Genomic DNA, 27,177 nt, shown 5'->3' with positions numbered 1-27,177 from the left:
TGCTGAAACTGTACAAGAAGAAACTACCGCACTACAGACACAAACACTGTATATAATGTGCAGAGATGACTGTCCTGTAGCTGGTAGAGGTGTGGGTGAGAGTTGGCAACTTACTCAGTTCCCGGTGAGCACGATGCACATCCTGATGGTCCGGTGTTGGGGCAACTCCATGTGATGAGCGAAAAGCTTAGGGGAGCGTCCTCCCATAGCTATGGATTCCCTCGTGGTGACGGAAATGCAGGCTGGCGATGACCTCCAGCCGGAAGCGCTGCCGTGCAGTGGCGAGGTTAGCGGGGGGCATGGTTAGGGTGACGTCACCAGTCCTAGGTGGCGGGTGCGTGATGGGACCAAGAAACCGATGCGTTTTGAAATGCGCCGGCTTCTTGGTCCTATCACGCACTCTTCGCCTAGGACACGGCTGCTCTTCTGGCCGGAGCTCATCGCCAGCCTGCATCTCCGTCCCCACGAGGGAAACCATAGCTATGGGAGGACGTTCCCTAAGATTTTCACTCATCACACTGAGTCTGCCCCAACACCAGACCATTTGGATGTGCATCGTGCTCACCGGGAACTGAGTAAGTAGCCAGCTCTCACCCACACCTCTACCAGCTACCGGGCGGCCATCTCTGCACATTATATAGTGTTCTATGTCTGTAGTGCAGTAGTTTCTTCCTGTACAGTTTCATCCTATCAGTATGGCATATCACTTTACAATCTGTGGGAGTACAACTTCTGGGATCTTGCTGATCCTCAGAATGTTGAGGCTTCCGTGCTGCTGTCCCTTTGCTTGAATGGAGCTGTGCTGCAGTCTCCCTGCACAGGGTGGCCAGGGTGCTGCTCTGCAGGAAAAGACTGAATGAGCCCCCAGAGTTGAATCTGCACTGTGACCCATTCACAATTGAGATTGTTGGGTTTCCCAGAGACTTTACTCTCATGATCATAGAGTAATTGCATGCAATAACAGTACGCCATCACTTCTTCAGGTTGGAATACCCCCCTTCTTTAGGTTACATATGTTTGCACAACAGTAATTCCAAAATTACTGCGATTTGTTAGAACAGAATTAAATCTGCTATATTGGATTGCATTTCTTGTGCTGAATATTTAATACTTTTTAATCCAGGAGGTGAAAGCAGAAAAGAGGAAGAACTTTGACTTGTTAGAAGATGTGGATCTTCTGGAGAAAGAAGTCAGAGCTCTGCGTCTAATGCAGAATGAGCCTGTGCAAGAAGTGGATGAACTAGCTGGGTGTACTGAAATTTTGGAAGAAAAGAATAATGAATGGAAGGTAATATAACAGGTTGGGTTGTAAGACATTATTTACTAGGAGTTGGCTAAATTAAATATAACAATTTATCTCTAAAAAAATTTTTTTTTTTTCTTATAAAGGATCTCATGGTTAAAATTTACACAGTTTATTCAGATCATCACAGCTCACTGAATAACGTCTCCTGCGAGCTCCAGACTATGACCCAAGCTCAAAATCAATCCATGAGCACTATAAAAGAATCTCTCTCATCAACTTTCTCTAGGACGTTTGGAAATCTGCAAACTGAACATGTCAAGCTAAATTCTCAAATGCAAATGCTGCTCAATAAGTTTAAGGTATAGTTCTGGTCTACAATGGTTTGCGATCTAAGGGTTGTTATGCCAGTCTCGGGAGGTACGGATTGTCCTTGCAGAGATTCAGCTGGCACAGGAGTGTTTTTTGGGAAAAGCCTTTTATTTGTGCAGTATTCACAGGCAGCCCAGATTTTGAGTGCTGTAAAGTCACATCCAGCTTTTTACACTGCCAGAATATGTAGGTTACACACTGAACAGCTAAATGAAGTTGGTCTACAGATAGTTTTGTAACTTATGTATTTTGTAGGTCCTATATAAGAGTGCTGCTGTCAAGGAAGAACATTACAGTTCAGCCGAAGACTTTGAAAATGAATTATGTGTACTGCAAAAGAAAAACGATCAGCTCCTTCTACAGTGCCAATCGCTTGAGCAATGTGGCTCAAAATGGTCAGAGACCGTGGCGGAGGAGCTTAAGTTCTGTGAAATCGAATTTATGAATCAAATGATATTCAAGAAAGTAGATGTGCTAAAGGTATGTATGCCGCTTGACAATGTTTTACAAGCTAAGGTTTGCCACTTTGGGATATTTTGCTAGTTAATTCTTTCCATGTCTAGAATGTTGAAGGTGGCTTTTCTGAAGTCCAGGTTGTTCTAAACAGTATAGAAAATGAGCTAAAACAAGAAATGAAAAGCAAAGAAGAATTTATTGAATGGCTAAGTGAATTTCAAAGCTTACATTTTGATGCCAAAAGGCTCAACGACGGTGTACATCAGGAGAACAGGCGGATTGCTGGAGTAATTCAGAATTTAACAAAGAAACTGAAGGTAAATCTGAATTTACTGAAACTATCTTTCAATTCTATATATATATATGTATTCTCTAGGGATTCCTCACTGACAGCAATTGAGGTGGGTACAGACTCGATGTAGTTTAATAAATCTCCTTGTTTTGCATCAACGTCCATAAATCATCACAGAAAAGAAGCAGCCTTTCCTTGGCACAAAAGTAAAATTAAAACAAACCTCGGTACAACAGACAGGCTGTGCCATTAAAGCACAGTAACTTCTGGTCAGACTTTTCATAACACAACTATATTCATCCTTCCACGCACACAGCCCCCAGTGAGGAAGCACCCGCTGCCTTAAATAGTCCATTCCAAGTCTTGGAACTGGAGATAAGGGAGCAGCCAATCCCTCCCAGCTGTAATGTCTGCTTCTAAATCCCGGATCAAAAAATCCAGGCCCATTGAAATATCTCTCAGCTATATATGTGCTGGAGTCTACTTCTTTGGGTCTTACTTTTTCTCCAAGGCTTGGCACGTTAAATCCTTCACTGAGGGACACAGTAGACCATGTGTGTGTGCTGCTGCCACTAAGAGGCTGACTTGAGGCAAAAAGTTAGCTCTTCCAAATCAGGTTACACCCACCAACTGGCACAAAGCTAAGCAGTAGGAGAAGCAAAAAGAGAAATTCAAACAGGCACAACAATGGAGTGAGAGAGATATTTTTAAGGTGAGTACCCAAATTCCTCTTATCTCTATCGCTTCATTGAGGGACACTGTAGACCATGGGATGTCCTAAAGCAGTCCCAAGGGTGGGAGAGAGAACACTCAGAACAGGTCTAATACTGGGTGACTTCCGCTAACAGAACCTTCCTACCTCTACCTAAGCTTGCGTCAGCCAAGGCATCCATATGGACTGTGGTCCTTCATGCATACCTTTGCAAGGTTCTACAGTTAGCCTTGCAGAGCTGTAATGCAGAGGTTTGATGAGCAGCCAAGGAAGCACCCACTGCACGGGTGAAGGCTGTGTATTTTGTGTTTGATACTCCAGGATGGCAGAGAGGATCCAATGAGCGACTGTGGTCTTGGGGGCTGTAAGTCCCCTGCAGTGATCCACATCAATCGCAAAAAAGAATCTGGCTGTTTGAAAGATGCTGTTAAGGAAAATGGAGACACAGAGCTCTAACCAGATCCATTTTGTGGAGGAACTCTTCCCGGGATGGACAGAAGTATGCTAGGACTATGTCCTCATTAAAGTGGAAGGGGGAGACCACTTTGAGGGAAGAAAGGAGGGAACAGGATGCTCACTACTTTGTTCTGATGAAGGAAAAGGAAGGGCGAACAGTGGGATAAGGCCATCGGCTCTAAGACACACCTAATGGAGATGATCCCCACCATAAAATCAACCTTCCAGGACAGAGAAACGTCAGAAATGGGCTCTAAAGGGGGGCCCTTGAAGTGCGTTGAGGACCAGATTGAGGTCCCAAGGATCCACATGAGGATGATGGGGAGGAATCGAATGAGCGACTCATGCAAGAAGGTTCTGACTTGGGAGCAGGTAGCTAGATTCCTCTGAAATAGGATAGAAAGAGCAGAGATCTAACTCTTAAGAGAGCTGAGACAGACCTGACGTAAGAAATGCCAGGAGGGAAGGGAAGGGAGAGAGAAGGAGATGGAGGTTGTCTGGTTGCCTTTGTACCAGCAAAATAGGAAAGAACCGTGCTTCCTTGCTTTAATCGTGGTCTGAATAATCTGGCTGGAAAACCGACATCTGTTAAAACAGCGGCTTAACAGCCATGCCAATAAATTGACCGTGAATTCTGGTGGAAGAGGGGACCCTGGGGGAAAAAATGTCTGGTCGACCTGGAAGCTTCCATGGGGCATCTGCGATGAGGTTGACCACTTATGCGTACCAAGCTCTTCTGGGCCAGTTGGAAGCCCTGAGGATGACTGGTTCCGCCTTGATCTTTGAGCCTGGGGATCAGGGGTGGAAACTGATAGGGAAGGCTGAACTGAGACCACAAGGCAACTAGGGCATCTGAGGGTCACGGGACCTGGGCATGAAGCGAAGAACTTTATTATTCACCCTGAATGCCATCAGGTCGAAGTCTGGTGTGCCCCATCTTTTGACAGTTCTGACTGAAGACAAATGGGTTCAGTGACCACTTGTCCAAGGAAAGGCCCTTGCGACTTAGAAACTCGTCTGCCCAGTTGTCCAAACCGGGAATGTGTACTGCTGATATCGTTGCAACTTTCTGCTCTGCAAATGGCAGAATATGAGGGACCTCAAACAGGACCTATCTGCTTAGAGTTCCGCCCTGATGTTTGATATAAGTAATGGCCATGGCATTGTCGGACTTAATGAACACTGGCTGGCCCACTAGGAGTTCTTGCCAATGTAGGAGAGCAACATAGATGGGAAATGAGAACTCCCAAGATTTCCAGTGCCCCTAGACTGGGAACTGATGAAACACTGCTCTTCACTCAAGCAGGCTGGCATCTGTCATGATGAACTGCCAACTTAAAGGGAGAAATTGTGTCCTAGGATAGAGAGCATATACAACATGTGGGCTAGAGAAGGTTTATATGGCAAGGAAACTAATTGCAAAGCCCTGGCTCAGACTGTAACGACAACTGAAGAATTTGTTAATAAAACATGCTCACTATTGGTCATGGAGAGGGCCGTATATCTAAAAGAAATATGGAGTCATGGCTCGAAAAAGCTGATGAGGATTAGCCTATGCTTGCTGTGCATTCCTTAAGTCTGACTGTCTGTATACCACTTCTAGAGTGTTTAGCACGGAACCATGGGGCTCTCTGGTGTGAATAATGAAGTCATAGTAAATTAAACCTGAGAAGAGGTTGGTGAAATACTTATATGTCTGACAATTCTTGCCTCGATGATTCTCCTGGTCTTTTTGTGTATTATAATGCACAGTTTGCTCTCTATGTATTTTGTAAGAGAGTTGGGTAACAAGACTGGGATAGGGTAAGGGGTTGGAGCAGTTTTCTTTAATGCTTTTTTTTTTCTTATGAAAAATTAATGAAAACACAAGATTAAAAACCATACACCCTGTTGCTTACAGCTACATCAACTCGCTTATTGAGATCTGAGCAAAGTCTGCCTTTAAGGCCGGTTTCACACAACCATGACACACGGTAAGTTTAGGCCTTGAAAAATGAGTGATTTTTAAAAAATGTCCCCACTTTGTATTTTGGCAGACTTGATGCTTGCTTTATTTGTAAGTATTAAATCTGCTAGAATGCAAAGTAGAAAAAAAACATTCTAAATATTGCTCTGATTTTTCAAGGCCAAAATTGATAGTTTTTAGATTACGATACCTGGCCTGACTGCCCTGTCTCCTAACATCAGTGAACTGCCTTACAGATGCCAATTTCTCCATCGCCTCATTGGGGGACACAGGACCTTGGGTGTATGCTGCTTCCACTACGAGGCTGACACTAAGTAAATACAAAAAGAATTAGCTCCTCCTCTGCAGTATACACTGCCCACTGGCTCCGGATAGAACCAGTTCATGCTTAGTGTCCGTAGGAGGCACACTGGGGTCTGTTATTCAGACCATACTTTTTTTTATCTTTTTCTTTATTTTTATATTTTTAACCGCATTTTGCGTAAGGTGAAGACTGGGGCGACCGACCCTTTCATGGGGCCGTTCTCCCCCAAACACCATCACGCCTGAGGCCCTGCCCACCGGTCTGGCGCTTCTCGCACACTGCGAGAAGCGCTCTCCTAATCTCGGCAGCCATCTTCAGCCCCCCTAATGCTGAAGGGACAGACAGGCACAGACAGGGACAGCGCTGCACCGCTGGGGACATGGGCACAGGACCTGGGTAAGTGCTCTGCACACTGCCGCAGGTCCCTGATTCATATAGCCACCAGACGGGCTCTGCTGACATTACAGCCGCACACAAAGTGCCTTGCTAACCTTGCAGCATATCCCTGCAGTATTTTTGGAGGTTAACAGGGTAGAACATTTCTCTACCTAAAACCTCCAAAAAGTCCTTGAAAACAGTGTTTCACTTCTTGCACCTCCTGTCAGGCTGCGCTACCAAGCTTCCATACTGCTCCGCTCTGTCATGCTTGTGACCCTAAATGCTCTCAGGAGCCCCCCAACACGAACGAGCCAATGTTGACCAGTCCCCCTGAGTGTGCTTTGTCACTCTCGCAATCTATGGCTTCCTTGACTAAAGTGATTGAGTCCCTCCAGGATCAATCCAGAATCAGGACCACTAATCCGCCTGTGTCAAAAAATTCCCCTACCGCAGGGGAACGATCGGTCTGCAGGGGCCGTTCTCATTCGAGACACAAACGGGCATCCAGGAAGCGTGTACATAGCTCGTCCCCCAAGCCCTCCGGTGCCTCGGCGTCCGTTAGCTCCGCTTCCCGCTCTCCCACTCCAGGCGCCTATAGCGACCGTGACTCTGAGTCTGATGGGCTTCTTGATCTAGAGTCACCAGGTTATCAGACTACTGTAGATAGTCTCATTGAGGACGTCAACCAGTCGCTGCAGGTTGACGATGAACCCTTTACTTCCCATGCGGATAATGCAGTGTCCTTTTAAAAGGACAAAACGTCCTCATAGGTTCTTTTCCAATCACCCAGAGTTCCAGGACATACGGTAGTTCAGACATAGGGAGCGTCCGGACTAACTCTTTGCAGGTCAGAGATCTCTTGAGTCCAGATATCCTTTCTCTCCTGACCTCCGCAAACAATGGACTCCTCCAGTGGATCCTCCCGTATCCCGCTTGTCCTCCAAAACTCTTCTGTCCCTGCCGGATGGATCCTCCATTAAGGATCCCACAGATCGCCTGATTGACAGTCTCGTCCGTTCGGTTTTTGAAGCATCAGGCTTGGCACTTTTTCCCTCGTTTGCAGCTACCTGGGTAGCCAAAGCCGTGACTTTTTGGGCAGACTCTCTGCAGAAGGCCATACAGAAGAGTGATCTCCCCTCCGAGATAGCGGAGTTGGCTAATCAAATTTCTTTGGCTGGTGATTGCTTAGTAAATGCTTTCCTGGACGCAGCTAATTGCTCTGCACTTACAGCTTCAAACGCAGTGGCGATTAGAAGGGCACTATGCCTGAGGAACTGGCGAGCGGACTCTGCATCTAAAAAGTCCTTAACGTCCCTTCCGTGCCTTAGTGGCCGCTTATTTGGTGAAAAGCTGGACCAACTGATTTCGGATGCTACAGGATGGAAGAGTAAATCCCTTCCCCAGCAGAGATTTAGGCAACCAATCCGTTTTCAGTCCTTTCGCATCAATTGCGGGTGGTCCTCTACGGCCAGTTCCCCCGGTTCGGGGCGTCACGCTGTCAGAGACAAAAGTCCACAGACCTCGTACAAGCCCAACCACTCGTGGAAGAGCCGTCCCATGCAGTCTAGATCTAGGGGATCCAGACCCCAAAGATCTTCAACTAAATGACTCGCAACTTTGTCCGGACGACACCAGTAGAGTAGGCAGCCGCCTACTCCTCTTTCGCCATATCTGGCTTGCAGTCGTTCACGACGAGTGGGTCAGGGATCCGGTGTCCTTCGGTTACAAAATTGAATTTCCCCCCCCCCCCCTCTCCAACCTGGTTTTTTGCCTCCCGAACCGGGAACACGAGCTCGGGCTTTTTTCCAGGCCATCGAGTCTCTTCGCCGAGACGGGTCATTATCTCGGCCCCAGAGAACGAAAGGTTCTAGGGTTTTTATTCAAATCTGTTCACGGTCCCCCAAGAAGGATGGTACAGTCAGGCCCATTCTGGATCTAAAGCTCGTAAACAGATTTGTCAAAGTCTGACATTTCAGGATGGAGTCTCTCTGTTAAGTCATCACCTCGATGGAGCAAGGTGAATTCTTAGCCTCCATCGACATTTGGGATGCGCATCTTCTCATTCCAATCTTCCCTCCTCACCAAAGGTTACTTCGCTTCTCTGTCCGCGGGGAACATTTTCAGTTCACGGCCTTACCTTTTGGCCTCGCCACCGCCCCCAGAGTCTTCACAAAGGTCAAGGCGGCTGTCATGGCCATCCTACACTCTCGGGGCCTAGTCGTTCGCCCCTATCTGGACGATTTACTGGTCAAAGGCCCATCTTTCCAAGCCTGCGAGGAGTGCGTAAGCATTTATTTGGATATTCTTTCTCGACTAGGCTTGTTAATTAACTTTAAAAAAAGGTCCGTCTCCTGGTCAACTCAGCAAATTTCCTTCCTGGACATGACTCTGGACACTTTCCGAGGGTTGGTGATTCTCCCTTGGGACAAGGTCCTACCTCTTCAGCAGGGGGTCCGGAAGCTCTGTCAACAGTCTCCCTGTTCCATCTGTTTCGGCATGAGGATTCTCGGGAGGATGGTAGCCGCAATGAAGGCAATTCCGTTTGCGCAACTGCATCTTCGTCCCCTACAGCACACACTGTTGGACGCATGGGACAAGTCCTTTTTCCCTATATCAGCCGTGTCCACTGACCCCTCGGGTCAAGCATGCGCTCCAATGGTGGACGCTCCAGGCCTCCCTTCTCCAAGGAATGTCCTTCCTCCTAGTCCATTGGCTGGTAGTCACTACCGATGCCAGCCTCCTCGGCTTTGTCATTACACTGCCCAGGGGAGTTGCTCTCCTCACGAGTCTCGCCTTCCAATCAATGTCCTGGAGATCCGTGCGATTTGGCTGTCCCTGCGGCTGTTCCATCATCTCCTCGTAGGCCGCCCCATCCGAATTCAGTTGGACAGTGCCACGGCTGTGGCATATATAAATTATCAGGGGGCACCCACAGGAAGGCTGCAATACGCGCGAGGTAGAACACATTCTTCGAGGGCCGAAAGAAACCGCTGGGTCATATCGGCCGTTCACATTCCAGGGGTGGAAAATTGGGCCGCGGACTTAGTCAGCCGCCAAGGCCTTGCCTCGGGAGAGTGGTCACTCCATCAGGACATTTTACAGCAGATCTGCCTTCGTTGGGGTACTCCAGACGTAGACCTGATGGCTTCCTGGTTCAATGCCAAGCTACCTCAGTTTGTGGCCCGGTCCCGGGACCCGAGAGCAATCAGGGTAGACACGCTGGCCCTCCCTTGGAGTTATTTTCGTCTTCCTTACCTGTTCCCTCCCTTGCCCTTTCTTCCAAAGGTCATCAGGAAGATCAAGGCGGAGAGGGTACCGGTGATCCTCATCGCTCTGGATTGGTCTCGCCGAGCGTGGTACATGGAGCTGATCCAACTGAATGCAGACGTTCCTTGGCGACTACAAGATCGGCCGGATTTGCTTTCTCGGGGTCCGATTTACCTCCAGAACTCAGGGGCCCTGTGTTTGACGGCTTGACCGTTTAATCCTGGGTTCTGACTCAAGTGGGTTTTTCCAGCGAAGTAGTTTCCACCTTGATCAATGCCCGAAAGCCGGTGTCATTGCGCATCTATCATCGGACCTGGAAGATCTATTTTGAATGGTGCAGAAGTAGAGGTTGCCCTCTGCTGGTTTTCAACATTCCCACCATCTTGGAATTCCTCCAATCTGGTCTGGACTTGGGCCTATCGCCGAGCTTCCTCAAGTGGCAGGTCTCGGCCTTGTCAGTACTTTTCCAGCGTTAGATTGCTTCTAAACCCCAGGTAAGAATGTTCTTTCAGGGAGTCTCCCACGTGGTGCCTCCCTATAGAGCACCTCTAGAGGCTTGGGACCTAATCTGGTCCTAGGCGTCCTGCAGGAATCTCCCTTTGAGCCGTTGCAAGACATGTCTATCTCTCCTCTCTTGGAAGGTAGCTTTTCTTATTGCAATTACTTCGATCAGAAGAGTCTCTGAGTTGGCTGCTTTTTCCCGAAGAGCGCCTTTTCTCACATTCCACCGAGACTGGTCCTCAGACCGTCTCCCACCTTTCTTCTTCCCACCTTCCTTCCACCTGAACGAGGATATCGTACTTCATTCGTTTTGTCCTGCTCCGGCACACTGCGTGGAGAAGGCTCTTCACTCTTTGGATCTTGTAATGGCTCTCTGAAAGTATGTGTCTAGAACGGCTCCTTTTTCGCCAGACGGAAGCTCAGTTCGTGCTCCCAGTGGGACACCAGAAGGGATTGGCTGCTTCTAAGACGACAGTAGCCTGATGGATTCAGTCAACTATTCAAGAAGCTTATCGCGTCAGAGGCAAGCCTATCCCAGCGGGATCAAGGCACACTCCGCTCGGTCGGTGGGTGCTTCATGGGCCATTCGGCATCAAGCGTCTGCTGAGCAGGTTTGCAAAGCTGCGACCTGGTCTAGCCTACATAGTTTCTCAAAGCATAATGTCCATACTCAGGCATCTGCAGATGCGAGCCTGGGTAGACGAATTTTGCAGGCAGCGGTAGCGCACCTTTAGACAGCAGGCGCCGTGAGTTGACTCTGTTATGTTGTAATTACCTACCCAGGGACTGCTTTGGGATGTCACACGGTCCTGTGTCCCCCAATGTGGCGATGGAGAAATAGGGATTTTTGTGTACTCACCGTAAAGTCCTTTTCTCCAAGCTACTCATTGGGGGACATAGCACCCACCCTTTTTGGCCTGTTGCCTTTGATGAGTGCTATAGTTTTGACATGTTGTACCTACGGTTAATTTTTTGTTGATCTACTGCTTGGTCACTGAACCGGAGCCAGTGGGCGGTGTATACTGCAGAGGAGGAGCTAACTTTTTTTTACTTACTTAGTGTCAGCCTCCTAGTGGCAGCAGCATGCACCCATGCTCCTGTGTCCCCCAATGAGTGGCTCGGAGAAAAGGATTTTACGGTGAGTACACAAAAATCCCTATTTTAACCTTTGCATTGTTTTTTCGTGAATGTGTGACACTGGCTGTAGGGTTATTCTCCTCTTCAGTTATCACTGTTCCTGTGGGACCCCCCACCGATTACTAGAAGAGGGTTCTGAAATGCCCAGACAGGATGGAATGGGTGACCAAACCTGCACACCACCGCTCCATTCATTGTCTATGGGACTGCCGGAGATTGCAGAGTACCGCACAAGCCTGTTGTTGATGTCCATAGACAGAAACTAACTTGGTTATATAGATTGTGGGGTCAACTACTCTTTACTATTTGTCTCATGAATGGTGACCTTTTTATTTTGTTCGCAGATAATTGCTCAATCTAAAACAAAGCAAGACACCATGCTATACCTCAATACTCTGAAAGCAGAATTGCATGAAAAAAAAGAAAAAAATATGGATTTGTTGCAAAGGATGCAGAAAATTGCCCCATCTGGTGATTCTAACATGTTGGAGGAGGAAAACGCACGTTTGTGTGGAACTCTGAAAAATGTTCAGGGAGAATTAAAGGTATAGTATTTCTAACCACTAGTAAAGAGGAGTTTTACCTGGGCTGTACTTATGCAAGCCTTTACTGGACAGTGTATGGGTTACACATGTCATCAATGGTTAGTTTCTTCAGGTGTCCTGACCCTACACCATAGATAGCCTCAAAACTCAAGGATTGTTTAGGTGCAATTGAAATATTAGTGAAACTTTATCGAAATCCCTTTATATTCTACAGAATAGTTGTGTACTGGGCATTTATTATTCTCTCCCACCTCTAATAGAAGCTACATTTTAATTTGCTTTTTTTTTCTTAGGGCATGCAATAATTCACAAAGGTAAAACCTAAATGATGTGGATTTTGTAGGAGCATGGAATTCTAGGTAGAAGTGCAAAAAGAAAGCACAACAGATGTTAGTGTTCTGAGCAACACCCCTTAGGGTTTGTTCACTCATTAAGTTTTTTTGCTTGTAAAAAAAAAAAAAAAAAAAAAACTGCAATGTTTTAAATTGTACCAAAAAATGAAAAAGGCTTTCTGAAATCTCATGCAAATGCTGCTTTTTTTATTAATTTCCTTGCAGATTTGAAGCCATTTCACATCAACTTTCTGCGTTTTTGCATTGTTTTTCACCAGTTTAAATGAATGAGAAAATAGATACAAAAACACGAGTATTTTATGCAGCAATTTTTTTTCCTGCCAGCACTCCAGTAGCAGGTTTTTCTGCTGCAAACACTAAAGTGTGCATGTACCCTTACTCTTTGGCATGTCATGTTAGAAGCATTCGTTATCTGTTTATTAAACAGGTCGGCCATTTTTTCTTGTTTTAGCACATCTCTTCAGCATAGAGTATGAGCTCAACAGGTAGAAATGCATGCACTTGCACGCCTTGGCATGCTATAAATGAGGTTATTAATGGTTGTCTGAGGAATGTTCTGCCAAAATCCGCTGCTGCCAGCTCCTATTGCATTGTCGACCAATGACATCCCAGATGTGCTCGATGAGGGACAAGTCCTGAGATGCTGCAGGCCAAGGTAGCATGTTCAGGCCATTCAGGCTGCTCAAAGTAACACAAGCAACATACGGCCTGGCGTTGTCATTTTGGAAAATTAGCTGTGCCACTGGTTCCATGATTGACCCATTCTGTACTGCAAGTGAAATTGGACATCCTATACCAAATTTATGGCAGCAAACCATGTCTACCCAAACAATCAGGAGGCTTCTCGGTCCCCCATGACAGCACTACGGAGAGGGGGGATCCGCCCTTCAGGGACAGGAAACCTACAGATAAAAGGGCGGTACCTCTCCCTCGCATCAGTTGGTTTCCTGTCCCTGACGGGGAACCTCTTTTCGGCAGTACCTGACACGAAGACGCCGTTTCCAAAGGACCGGGACCGGACAGTCGGGTTCCGGCAGCGAGGAGGCTCCTGCCGCGGCTCGTCCGGCACCCGAAGCCGCCACCGCTGGAACCGACAGGTTCTTCAGGGTGTGCGGGGGAGAGGCCGCCGCCAGACTCCGAGGGAGGAAGGGGCGCTGGTCACCCGGAGCTCCGGTGCCGGCTGCTGCACGCTCCGGGTGAAGAAAGATGGCCGCCGCTCCGGAAATGCGGCGTGAACTTCCGGGTCATCTCCGTGCGCATGCGCGGTACTCTCTCCTCTCCCTGGGATGTGCGCAGGACCGGAAGTGAGGCAGAACGCCGGGGGTGGTGCCGAATTCAAAAAGGGAGATGGTGCACACATAGTTGTCGCACTATCTCCGTTTAACCATGGAGGACAGCGATCCACAGCAGCTGCAGCCCAGACAGCAGCACCATAAGAAAGGGGACCCAAGGAGCTCCAGAAGAAGTGAATCAAGCAGTCGGTCCACACAGCGCAGCAGATCTGCTGCAGGGACTAACTCTCCTCCTCAAGAAGCTCCACTGCCAGACCCGGGCCCACCTCCAGAATCGGTACCTGCCTCCACATCCGGATGGTGAGTGATCTCCGTGAAAGTGTACATTTTTTATAATAGGGCTTTTATAATAGGGCTCCCTCTTCTCCCTTACTAGGGTAAGAGCCTGGAGAAAAAGAAAAATAGGGTCTGTCCCACCTGTAACAAAGCTTTGCCGGTAACCTGGAGAAAAAAGCTTTGTAAATCTTGCATTCAGCGATTATTATGTGAAGAGACCCCTGACTTCGCATCTGAACTTAAAACTATAATAAGATCTGAAGTTCAGGATGCCCTGTTATCTTCCAAAAAAGGGAAGGAAAAGGTGAAGGAGACGGTATATTCTCACTCTGTCCGATCCTCGTCTGAGGACGCGGACTCTGACGATTCCAAATCCTCCCTATCTTCCTCCGATGAAGATTCGGGCCGTCATTGCTTCCCACTAGAGGAAGTGGACGCTTTAGTTAAAACCGTCAGAGCCACTATGGGGGTCGAGGATCCCAGACCGGATAAAACGGCTCAAGATATTATGTTCGGAGGTCTGGGACAAAAAAAGCGGAGAACTTTTCCGTTAAATCCCAATGTCCAGACACTGATCAAAAAAGAATGGGAAAAACCGGACAGGAGGAACTCTTCAGTACCCTCACTTAAAAGAAAGTATCCCTTCGATGATGAGGCGTCCACTTCTTGGGACAAGGCACCCAAATTGGACGTGGCAGTGGCCAAAGCCTCGAAAAAATTTGTGCTCCCGTTTAAGGGGTCTTTGAGGGTACCCATATCCTCAGACAAGAAAGCGGATACCTTTCTTAAAGGGGCTTGGGAATCGGCTGGGGGTAGCTTGAGACCTGCAGTTGCAGCGACCTGCACCTCCAGATCTTTGATGGTGTGGGTTGACCAGCTGGAAAGCCAGATCAAGAGAATAAATGGGAAGGGCTTTGGCAGACAAAGTGGCTCAGGGCATCTGGTCAATTCAGGAACTAGCATCCTCAAATCAAAAAGAACTCTGGGCGGTACATCATGCGCTTCTATCATTCCTTACCCACATTCGGGGACATCATGTCTGAATTTTCTCGGACAATATAGTGACAGTAGCCTACATAAATCACCAGGGAGGAACAAGGTCTCGGTCACTGATGAATTCCTCCGCCAAAATTTTCAGCCTTGCAGAAACAAATCTACTATCCCTTTCTGCACTGCATATTCAAGGTTAAAAAAACGAGAAAGCAGATTACTTGAGTCGAACCCAGTTGAAACAAGGCAAATGGTCCCTGAATCAGTCTGTCTACAACCAGATCACGAGGATGTGGGGAACCCCAACAATAGATTTGTTCGCCAATTACAAAAACAAAAAAGTTAGCAAATTTTGTTCTCTAAGCCCGGAAGGGAATCCTCAGGCTCTGGATGCCTTTCTGATTCCATGGACACACAAACTGACATACGCTTTTCCACCAACCGTTCTGATTCCGGCAGTCATTCGGAAAGTCAGAGAGGACAAAACAAAAATGATCCTTATTGCCCCATTCTGGCCCAAAAGGACATGGTTTTCCTGGCTAAGGATGCTATCGGTCTCAGACCCATGGGTTCTACCGAATTTGCCAGACCTACTACAGCAAGGACCGATCTTCCACCCAGGAGACGAACTTGCATTTGACAGCCTGGTTTTTGAACGGGAACTATTAAAAAAAAGAGGCTTCTCAGACAACTTGGTCACAACATCATTATTAAAATGTAGAAAACCTATTACTACTAAGATATATGGGAAAACATGGAAAAAATTCTTGTCTGTATCCAAAGTTAAAATCCAGGAGGGACCCTCAATTAATAAAATACTTGAGTTCCTACAAAAAGGTCTGGAACAGGGGTTAGCGGTTAGTACTCTTAAAGTACAGATAGCAGCCCTGGGTGCACTCTATAACCAGAATATTGCAGCCAACCCATGGATAATAAGATTCATTAAAGCGGTAACAAGAGCAAAACCTGTAGTTACCCAAAAAATGGCCCCATGGGACTTAAATCTAGTACTCTCGGCATTATCTGGTCCTCCGTTTGAACCAGTAGACATGATTCCCATTAAAATACTATCTCTTATGAACATTCTTCTAGTAGCCTTAACATCTGCGCGCAGGATAAGTGACATTCAAGCCCTGTCCTCTAACCCCCCCTTTACAAAAGTCATGGATGATAGTCACTCTAAGACCTGACCCGGCCTATTTGCCAAAAGTGGCGACAAAATTCCATAGGTCACAGGAAATATCCCTGCCGTCCTTCTGCCCGAACCCTAGAAATGAGAAAGAGCAGAACTTCCATAATCTAGACGTCAGAAGATGCCTAGTCCAATACCTAGATTCCACCAGGGAGTATAGGAAGGAAGGCTCTCTGTTTGTCTGTTTTCAGGGTCCCAGAAAAGAATTCCGGGCATCTAAAGGTACCTTGGCAAGGTGGATAAAAGAGGCAATAGCGTTGGCATATTTATCCACGGGGAATGCGATCCCGGACGGTATAAGAGCGCATTCCACAAGAGCAGTAGCTACCTCATAGGCTGAGAGGTCAGAGGTATCAATAGAACAGATCTGTAAGGCGGCCACCTGGTCATCACCGTCAACCTTTTTTAGGCACTCTAGATTAAATCTAGCCTCTGTGTCTGACCTGACCTTCGGTCGAAGGGTTCTTGAGGCGGTGGTCCCTCCCTAAGCTTAGTCTCTGCAATTCTCTCCATAGTGCTGTCATGGGGGACCGAGAAAGTCATAGTTACTCACCGATAACGGTGTTTCTCGGAGCCCATGACAGCACTCGCTTATTCCCTCCCATCACGAGTGCGGTGAGCACCTTTAATTACATATGATTTATATAGTTATATATTATAATTTAGGCACGGGGTTCCTTTTTTTAAGAAATGTTATAATATGGTATTTTCTCTGTTGTAAACTAACCTGGAGGTCCTCCGATGCTCTGTAAACCAACTGATGCGAGGGAGAGGTACCGCCCTTTTATCTGTAGGTTTCCTGTCCCTGAAGGGCGGATCCCCTCTCTCCGTAGTGCTGTCATGGGCTCCGAGAAACACCGTTATCGGTGAGTAACTATGACTTTTTGCACCACATTGGGCTACGAACCATAAGGCCAGCTACATATATTCCATTGGCCTTATGTCATTGCTCTCAAAGTCTATCATGGAGCAAGATGGCAGTGGAGGCTGCAATGTATGTCGATCCTCTTCGGCGAGGAGTCCTGCTTTTGCCTTGGACACAATAACCAAAAATTAGTTGGGAGAGACTATATGATCTGTGCCATGAGGATGCATTGATTTCTACAATTCCATGACTTTAATAAAAATAATAATAATCTTTATTTTTATATAGCGCTAACATATTCTGCAGCGCTTTATAGTTTGCACACATTATCATTGCTGTCCCCGATGAGGCTCACAATCTAGAATCCCTATCAGTATGTTTTTTTGGAATGTGGGAGGAAACCGGAGTACCTGGAGGAAACCCACACAAACATACAAACTCCTTGCAGATTTTGGCCTTGGTAGGATTTGAACCCAGGACCCTCGCTGCAAGGCTGCAGTGCTAACCACTGAGCCACCATGCTGCCCCGTTGACTGTTGAGTGTAGGTAGCAGGTAGCCATCCCTGTTTTTGAGCAGTCTGTAAAGTTACCATAATTGTATTAAATTAGTATCAATTACACATGAAGATACTTTCCTTATGGCTACTTCTACAAGGTTCCTAAGGGAGTTTCCATTATATTCATTATAATGCAAATGAAATGGTATTTCTAATTAACCGCTAATGTGGCGAACTTGTTTTTGTCGAACTGCATTATTATTGCACTAATCTTAATTCTGCTCACTTGCCTGTGTTAGGAATCATAGGGGCTTTACGTTGAGTGTGGTTCTGTTACAGTGCATAATTTAGAAGCTTTTTGAACTAAATTATGCCTGCCAACAACATTTGTGGGTGCCCTAGAGATAATTGTCTTAATTGGGGTTTTCCAGAAAATGCAGTGCCGGATCCAGGACTTGGAAAAGCAGCTGAGTGCTGTTGAATCAGATGCAAAACAAAAAGAACAACGGGCGTTACTGCTCGAAGACAAGCTGCGCTCCAAGGTCGCAGAGTCGGAGCTTTCTGAGATGCAGGTTAAGGTGAACGAAAAAGAGAAGCTTCTCCAAGCGGCACAGAAGGAAATACAGATTCTCCAGGTAGTATCCACATTATCGGAATGTATTTTAATAGCTGCTTTATTAATTATTGCTTAGCTGTATTGTTTGAGGCACAAATTTTAAGCAATATGAGCTTTAAGATTGTGCTTATATAAGGAGCGGAAGACCTAGTTTTCCTTTAGAGGTTATCCAGTACTTTAACATTGACGACTTTATCCTTGGGATAGGTCATCAATGTCTACTGACTAGTTGTTCTCTAGGCTGGCGGCAGCCGAAAGTGCACAATTTACAAACCTGCTCCTTCTCCCGATGGTGTCCGCGGCCACGTACCACATATCTTCCCCCTATTCAAATCAGTAAGGGGCAGAAGTGCAGTACTTGGCTGCAGACACGTAGCTGCTCGGTCTACTGATAGTAATTGACAACTTCTGAGGGTGCTGGGTGTCGAAGCCCACCGATCAGGCATTGAAAACCTATCCGAAGTATAAGTCATCAATGCTAAAGTAGTGGACAACCTCTTTAACAGAAATTAGTCCTGGTGTACAGTGGTGGGCATGATTACAGCATGCACACGGTGTAGTAAAGCGTGAGGCTGCAGGGAGAATGCAACATAATTTTATCCTTGCAGCCGCACTGTTTACCTGCAGCATATAGCTCATCTGCAGGTAAATACAACAGGTTTGTTTTTTTTCAGGTAATTTTGCTTCATCTGTCTTTTTAGATATCTGAGAAAAGTTAATTTACAGTTGTGGGCTTTTTATGTGTTTTTTTTCATAAGGAAAAAATCTCCAAAGGTGCAGCACCATACAAAGATGAAATAGAAAACCTCAAATCCCGAGTCGTATGGGTGGAGATGGAAAGGGTGAAACTTTCAAAATCTACAGAACAACAGTAAGTACTGTAGACTAAAACATCTTGATGTGTTGTTGTACATATTTACTTTACTTAAATACCCTTTTGCTTTCAATAACTTGGACTAAATGTGTGTGTGCCCTCTAGAATATCCTCTTTAAAAGCTTTTGTTGAAGACAAAGAAACGCGCTTACGAAAGCTAAAAGAAGAGCTCAGACGAACCCAAAAAGACACCGATGCTTCCAGTATGTATACAGAGCTTGATACTTGCCGTGGATGTGGCTTTAAAAAATGTGCAATACTCTAACAAATGTTTTCCCTCAGTTTGTTCCACCAGTTCAACTTCCCCTCAATACCCTCTGACATGTGGGGGTGGAAGTGGCATTGTGCAGAGCACGGCTATGCTTATGCTTCAGTCACAAAATGCTGCATTAAAGCGAGAAATTGGACAGTACAAGAAAAAAGTCCACCATCTTTCAAGGTATGGCTGCTATGTCTCATGCTCATTCATCTACCTGGTAAGTCTGGTTGGAGCTGAGGACTTGTTCTCCAACCATAGATCAGAAGTGTGTTTCTAAAATGCAAAAAATATTTCCACTAAACTGTCCTTAGAACGCATTATATCCAAAGGCAGTGCCACAGGAAGGAGCACTGATAAGGTCACACTCCTAATGTGCACTTCCTTCCTTACACAAGTCTGAAGTTGTTACCCATATGCATTTCAAACCCAATGATTTTGGCTGGATTGGCCGACCATCTAATATTTATGGGTCCTCCAGACTCTCCTTGTATGGCAGTGTCTTAATCCCCCTCTTCCTCCTAGATGTATGGACACTTCGCTGAGCTGTGTGGGAGAAGTTGGGAGAGATACCCACAATTATCCGATATTAAGACAAAACTCAAAGCTTTTTCCTGGCAGCAGATGTCATGGAAGATGAGGATTGGGCATGTTGAATTTTGTCTGCCCAATCCTGGTAGATGAATGGTTGTTAGAAGTGTCTGGCAGTGACTCACTGCATGCAATATTTTTTTGTTTGTTTTTTGTTCCATAGGAAGATCAGCCAATTTTCCCTGCCTTTTAGGAAACGGGGTGTTTTTAGAGTAGTCTATCACATCACTCGCCCACCAACACCTCTAATTGGACCACTATATGACATGCAACCACATTTCCGCAAAGCTTCCACTTTGCAACCACTCTGCCCAGTACTTTGAATTGGAGGAGCGAGGTTATATTAGTATGTTCTAGAAATGACTGAAAAAAAGAGAGCAAGAAGCCGCACCAACAGCTGGTTTATGTCACCTGCACACACTTATTCTATGTCCTCATAATGCGTAAATGTCCATGCAGATATCTGGTGCTCTCCATGAAAAAATCCAAACTTGAAGTACAACAGTCTATTAGAAAATGCGAGCACTCACCATCCGCTAAAATCCACTTCTTTATTATGACATGTAGTCAAAAGGCAGGACGAATCAGGGAACAAACGTGATTCCACAAGACGGCCGTTTCGCGCTTCCACGGGTCTTGATGCACACTGTGGATGGGTGGAGTCCTTTAAGCAGTATCCGCTCCTAGGTCACCACTCCTCCAACAGCATCATCACCAGATCCTACTTATCAAATAAAATACCATGATAATGCATAGAAAAATAAAAACCTGATTAAAAGAGACAACGTATGAATATACAGAGAAATCAAAATTACATAAACTGGTACAAAATTGCATCACAAAACCATGTACCTTCCCTTCTTAATAACACCAACAGGCAACTTTAAATGTAGCCATTGCAATTATTGTAAGTATGATTTGACTAATAACGTAATAAAGATAGGCCCTCATGTTCACACAGTACGAGACTTCATATCGTGTAGAACTACACATACGGTTTATGCATTATTTTGCCCCTGTGGTTTTTACTATATCGGGAAAACTATCAGGCCCCTTTTTGTGAGATTTACGGAACACTAAAATTCAATCAGCACTGGGTAGGGTGTCCCACGATTAATTTCGCACATGCGTACACAACATGGGGGAGAAGCGTCTGTATTGCGGTTTGCTGGTTTGGAGAAGGTCTCTTTACCCGAACAGGGAGGGGATCACAATAGGTTATTATTAAGAAGGGAAGGTACATGGATCATGCGTGTTAATGCTACGGGTCCTTTAGGGTTAAATGAGAGACTTGATATGTCGGTGTTTTTGTGATGCAATTTTGTACCAGTTTATGTAATTTTGATTTCTCTGTATATTCATACGTTGTCTCTTTTAATCAGGTTTTTATTTTTCTATGTATTATCATGGTATTTTATTTGATAAGTAGGATCTGGTGATGATGCTGTTGGAGGAGTGGTGACCTAGGAGCGGATACTGCTTAAAGGACTCCACCCATCCACAGTGTGCATCAAGACCCGTGGAAGCGCGGCAGCGCGAAACGGCCGCTGTCTTGTGGAATCACGTTTGCTCCCTGATTCGTCCTGCCTTTTGGCTACATGTCATAATAAAGAAGTGGATTTTAGCGGATGGTGAGTGCTCGCATTTTCTAATAGACTGATGTTCTAGAAATAGCTGACACAATCTGTTCCACAGCGGAGCCGTGTAATTTCTGCTTTATCAGCTGTGCTTTCTCTAAACCTAACAGCAGGGCTATGTTCCAGTATTTATTGTCTACAGAAAATGGTCGTAAAGTCTTCTTGGGCTCCATTTGATTTCTAGGAGAACTGCCAAAGATGGTTTAAAAAGGCCCATTAATGTGAAATTGAGGTTTTATTGCTCCACCTTACCATAAAAACAGCTGGCTGATATTTCTCGCCTTAACAACCTGCAGTCTTTAGAGTCTAATTCTGGCCTTGTAGTTAGGGCCTGATTTTATAAAGGGTTACTCACTGAGAACAGTAGCAAGTTGCATTTTCTGTGGAAACCACAATTTAGATCTTCAAATGTTTTTTCTTGTGTACTCCCTCCTTTTACAGGACTATATCCTCTTCTGAAGATGAAGTTAAAAAGCTGAAGGAACCGTCCCCGGAGACCCCTTCTCCCCTCCTTAGTTCATTGCATAGTGATGAAGTCGTGTATCACGGCAATGCTGACCCTTATAGAACAACACTAATGTCTCCTCCACGCAAGTTCGAGATGCCAAGTGGCCATATAGCTTCCCAGGCCAAAACAGCGATACATGGAGACAATCCACGTCTTCTAAGCAAGATTGATGTCCACAAACCTCAACCGATGTCTCCAAATAAGATGGAGCGGCACAGTGCCCCAGCCATGTCTCCAGATAAAACCAGGCTTTACGGAAAGCGCCCTTTTTCTCCACTGAAGACCGATGGTCCCTTGCTCAGCACTATAACTGAATCACCCCCCAAAAAACATACCATGCTGGAAAAAGTAGACTCTCCTAAAGAGAAATTCTTTGATGTGAGATCGAAATCTTTACCGTACTGCCCAAGCAAGTTTTTTGATAACTCCTCCCTTGGCACTTTCCCAGGTAATTGTGATGTCTGAGCCGGTTATGTCTTTGATCATATGGTTTTATGTACAATACGTGGTCTTCTCTTTATACCACTGGGATCCATTAATTGTATAGGCAGGTCTAGTCAGAAATGTTTTTAGGTGTGTGTAAAAAGCTGTCTGATTGGGCAGTGAGAGAATTATTGGCTTATGTAGGCTTCCCTAGTGTGACTGCAGTGTATTCGTAGCTGACCTGAGAATCCAAGTTAAACCTTGTACTAAATTTTCCCCAACTTTAGGACAGCCTAAAGTGATCACTTTTGAGTATGCAAGCTGGCTTTTGATAGGGTATAAATACATATGATGGAAAACTGCAGCTTCATTTTGCCACTATAGGGTAGTACTGCAAAGATTGCCTTTTAATACAAGGGAAAGTTCTTCATGTACTGTCTCAAAGGAAAAGTCTGCTTTTACTCTGTGCTGAATCGTGACCATGTGCAATGTGCGCACTGCCCTCTCTCACTGGTAATACAGGGGTATCATGACAGTTACTTGACACATGAATGCGATTTGTGTACCTGCGCTCACATGCTGCCCAGCCTCTCACAGTAGAGACTTGAGAGAAGCACAGGGGTCTACTCACTTGTGACCGCAGGTATATAAAGTTCATGCGTGCAATCTCGCACAACGTTTTTATTTCACCTTTCTGCTGCAGATATTCGTATTTAGCACCTAATGAGTTCTCAGGTAGGTTTCTCTCTTTTAATTTGGGGGCATGTACGTACACACGAAGATATTATGGGGGCGAGGTCTGTTTCTGCCAAGTTGCTGCTTACTTGTGATTTAGCCTGTGTCATAAATGGGGACAAAGTACAGTTCCCAGTGAAACGATCTGATAACTTATGTTAAAGGGGCTTTCCCATGAATTAAGTTAATTATAATCATTAGATGTTGGAATAATATTCACAATTGGATGTGTTTAAAAAAAAAAAAAAAAGTTCCTGTGCTGAGATAATCTTATAAATGTGCCCCTGCTGTGTACTGTGTAATGTCTGTGTCTGACCGTACAGGGACATGTTCTGATCATACCACAGCTCCGGGGCAGGGAGGAAGCAAGAGAGTATACGGACATTACAGCACAGGATCACAGCTGGTTCTTTGTGTGAGGTAAAGGAGCTGTGGTATGATCCAGACCATGTTCCTGTACGGTCAGACACAGGACACAGCAGGGACACATTTATAAGATTATCTCAGCACAGGAACATATTTTAAACACAACCAATTGTGGAACTTAGTGTTATTCCAGGATCTAGTAAGTAAAAAGAACTTTTGTTCCAAGTGAGTGTTAACTCATTAGGTGCCCAATACTTTGGTCTCTAAAGTCTCCCCATTCCTCTCTGCAGCCTGTTTCTAATTGGGCATAAAACATTTGGTGAATGGTCCTTTTTCAGACTAGGGTTATAGGAATACAATTTTATTAATAAGATGGAGGGGTATGTATCAGATTATATTAAAAATGGCTTCCCTGTGTCATTGACAGGTTTCTGTATGCCACCTTCAGAAAATAATACTAGCGAAGAATCTGGTAACTGTTGTCAGATGGTTTCCCTTGCACTCTGTCAAGACCTCACCCTTGCTGTAACTCTAAGGCTGCATACACACACACCCATAGTTTTTTATCCAAACGTTTTTTAAAAACTGATCCTTGAGACCAATTCTCATCTGTTTTGCAGATCAGTCTGGGCCATTAGTCTATGGAGATCCATTACAAATAGATGACCTCCTTTATCATCTGTTTTATCCATTTTAAAGGGAACCTGTCACCCCGTTTTTTCGGTATGAGATAAAAATACTGTTAAATAGGGCCTGAGCTGAGCATTACAATAGTGTAGTTTGTGGACCCCGATTCCCCACCTATGCTGCCGAAATACGTTACCAAAGTAGTCGTTTTCGCCTGTCAATCAGGCTGGTCTGGTCAAAAGGGCGTGTTGTCTTCCCCCAGATTTTGCGTAGTTTTCCGTTGGTGGCGTAGTGGTGTGCGCATGCCCAAGGTCCCGAATCCTCTGCCAGGGGATTTAAAAGAGCGCGCTGTTCGTTATTCATTGGTGATGGGTGGGCGCGGCCATCTTCCTTTGGCCGCGCGTGCGCAGAAGCGGCGCTCTGCTGGCCGCGGCGCTCTGCTGGCCGCGGCTTCAGGAAAATGGCCGCCGCGATATCCATCTGCGCACACGCGGCATCCCGCGGCCATTTTCCTGAAGCCGCGGCCAGCAGAGCGTCGCGGCCAGCAGAGCGCCGCTTCTGCGCACGCGCGGCCAAAGGAAGATGGCCGCGCCCACCGATCACCAATGAATAACGAACAGCGCGCTCTTTTAAATCCCCTGGCAGAGGATTCGGGACCTTGGGCATGCGCACACCACTACGCCACCAACGGAAAACTACGCAAGATCTGGGGGAAGACACCACGCCCTTTTGACCAGACCAGCCTGATTGACAGGCGAAAACGACTACTTTGGTAACGTATTTCGGCAGCATAGGTGGGGAATGGGGTCCACAAACTACACTATTGTAATGCTCAGCTCAGGCCCTATTTAACAGTATTTTTATCTCATACCGAAAAAACGGGGTGACAGGTTCCCTTTAACTGATTCTTTGCCGAGAGTCATTGTTGATGGAGGAACGAATACGGATGTGAATGTAGTCTAATAACTAGTCGCCAAATGGAGGACACTGATTACACATTTGTAAAAAATGTAGTTATTTTTTAATTGTAATACTACTAGTTATTTTATATTGAACGTGACTGGCTCAGAAAGGTATAACTGGGTATATTACTGGCACGGGTCTGATATCTCAGTTGTGCAGCACCACATGTGTGGATCCAATGGTTTCTGATGCTTTATTGTTTTCAATGTTACAGGTTTGGTCTTGACATAAGGCAGGTTTTCCCACTTCATATTTGGGTGTATTGTGTGGGTGGAGTGGCTTTTCTTACACTTTTTGAGCACATATTAATGACAATATGAGCAGTTGTAATAAAGCCAACAATTCATCATTTTGCGATTTATTGATGTCCCTCTTCTAAATCTTGTTTTGTGGTATTCCCTGACACTTTTTTTTTTTCTCCGACAAAATCTTTAAAATGACAAATTTTTTTCATGAAATTGGCACAAAATCAACAATGCTCTTTAGTTTTATTGCCAGGTTTTGCAACTTTTTTGAAAGAAGTCCACAAATCCTGAAGTCAATCGTTTTGTCCAAAAATTTGCACCAAATTGAACACTGTTACAGAAACCTCACTCCAGGCGAATACTGAAGTGAGATGCACCAATGTGACCCCTGGTAGAAGTCGCATTTTCTTTACTGCATGTGTCTGAAATATCTGGATAAGCAAAGTTGTCGAGAAAAAAAATAAAATAAAAAAAAAAACCTACCAACAAAACCTGAAGCCTATAAAAAGGAACAAATTCTGAAAAAAAACAAAAATTGGAGAAACAACAACATTGTTGAATCAGTGCCTAATCTCGCAAAACATGCAGCTTTACTTATTTGGGGTCCATAAATCAAGGCCCCAATTCATCATTCATCCGTTCCATTCCTTTTATGTCTTGTGGTTTGGTTGCTGTTTGTGAGTCGAATTTGGCAAGATGTCGCATTTGGTTTATGAATTTGGTGCAAAATAAAAAATGGGCTTTTTTATGGTCTTAAGTAGCATAAAAAACACAAAATTCTACATTGAAAAATACATCGGGGAATACTGGAGTGAAATTGCACCAAATTTGGCAATTGATGATTTGGGCTAAAACATCCGGAATTGCTAGACTTCACCCAGAAAGTGGAAAAAAAAAACAGGAGAGCGCACACAAAATAGATTTAAAAAAAAAAAAAGAAAAAGGTGTGAAAATTGGGTGGGGGAAAAAGAAAAAAAAGGTGCAAAACAAAGTTAAACTCAAAACAGACGCAAAGACAATGATGACTCAGGGGTCCAAGTGTCTGATAAAGGTTCTGTTACAAAGGCAATTGCTTCCTCCATTTGTGAGCTATCCACTACAGGACAGCCCCTTATCTGTTAACATGCCCCTCATAATTAAACACTTGGGGCCCCAATTCATCAAGACCTACATGAGATGTGCTGGAGTCATGAAGAGGTGTATGGCTCCTAATGAATCAGAAGCGTTGGATGAGTAGCGTGCTCCTTGACATAAGGCAACAAGTCCTATTCCAGTACCCGATGGTGTAAGATTTGTGGATTAGTTGTTGCCACCACTTGTTATGATTTTGACCAGGAGATCCATGCCCCCCCCGCTCTAGCTTCTCCCACTTTTCCAGAGCTAATCCAAAGTCATAAGTCAAGTTTTGCCAAAACTCAATGTCTTTTCAGAGCTTTTAACACCAGAATATGGGCGTAATAGCTTTGATGAATCGAACACAAACTTTCCTCCCAACTTGTGCCATTCCAGTGATGATGATGATGGTGTTGTGTGTTGGAACGTACCGTGATCACTGGCACTGGAATGGCCCCAGTTTAGAAATATGTGTGTGTTTTTTATTCTCGTTCTGCCAACCTTTTATAAGCTGACACGTGTCCCTTTTCTTTTGTAGACATAGATTTTTCTGCTGGAACTACTGCTGATAGTGCCATCAATGACTGGTGGGATAGAACTGGAAAAACTGAAAAGCCAAATGACTGTAAAACCTCTTGAGCATCTTTCCACGAGCCAGACGTTTGGTGCATACGTGTGACGTTTGTGCCCTGTAACCTTAATCATGGTTTTATTACTAATCATTGCAGAAAGTAATGGTCTTTAAATATAGGAATCTGTAAATATGTTTTCCACATTGGTAAATGTCTTTTATTTTTTGTCTGTCTCTTCTGATGTTATATTAATGTTTAATAAAAAAAGCAATGTCTGAATATGGCTCTTATTTTATTACATTCTGCACTACAGCACGCTTTTTTTTTCTTCAGAAGTCTTCCTTTTAAATATGTTCCAGGCCTGGAAAATCTTTAGCCTGGCATTCTGGCATTGGCTTGGGGCAACCTTGAGGTGCTCAATGTAGCGCCATGCCATTGCCAGGGGAAGTAGGTTATATAATGAGGTGGAGCTAAGGCTATGTTCACATATAGTTTTGGTGTTTTTTGTTTTTTTTTTGGGGGGGGGGGTGTCTATAAGTTGTGGGTTTTTTTGGGGG

General features: G+C 45.2%; 1 protein-coding gene across 7 annotated transcripts in view; it reads left to right on the top strand.

Annotated features, from left to right (window-relative positions):
* Positions 1-26,893, top strand: part of CENPE (centromere protein E) — a 211,295-nt gene extending 184,402 nt beyond the window's left edge. For 5 of the 7 annotated variants that reach the window (XM_077278140.1, XM_077278132.1, XM_077278125.1 and 2 more), the window contains 12 exons: positions 1,124-1,288; positions 1,390-1,605; positions 1,871-2,095; positions 2,179-2,388; positions 11,429-11,629; positions 17,526-17,729; positions 18,469-18,581; positions 18,690-18,787; positions 18,867-19,023; positions 21,510-22,024; positions 23,528-23,572; positions 26,587-26,893. In XM_077278140.1, the coding sequence (XP_077134255.1) occupies positions 1,124-1,288; positions 1,390-1,605; positions 1,871-2,095; positions 2,179-2,388; positions 11,429-11,629; positions 17,526-17,729; positions 18,469-18,581; positions 18,690-18,787; positions 18,867-19,023; positions 21,510-22,024; positions 23,528-23,572; positions 26,587-26,687 (2,250 nt within the window). In that variant the 3' untranslated portion in view covers positions 26,688-26,893. The remainder of the gene's footprint in view (positions 1-1,123; positions 1,289-1,389; positions 1,606-1,870; positions 2,096-2,178; positions 2,389-11,428; positions 11,630-17,525; positions 17,730-18,468; positions 18,582-18,689; positions 18,788-18,866; positions 19,024-21,509; positions 22,025-23,527; positions 23,573-26,586) is intronic. The other 2 variants (XM_077278157.1, XM_077278118.1) reach the window with 1 other exon arrangement.
* The last annotated feature ends 284 nt before the right edge of the window (positions 26,894-27,177 follow it).

Source organism: Ranitomeya variabilis, chromosome 1, assembly GCF_051348905.1.
Source record: "Ranitomeya variabilis isolate aRanVar5 chromosome 1, aRanVar5.hap1, whole genome shotgun sequence".
NCBI classification, from domain to species: domain Eukaryota; kingdom Metazoa; phylum Chordata; class Amphibia; order Anura; family Dendrobatidae; genus Ranitomeya; species Ranitomeya variabilis.
The sequence above is the reverse complement of the archived record's forward strand: the minus strand, read 5'-3'. Positions and strand labels throughout refer to the sequence as shown.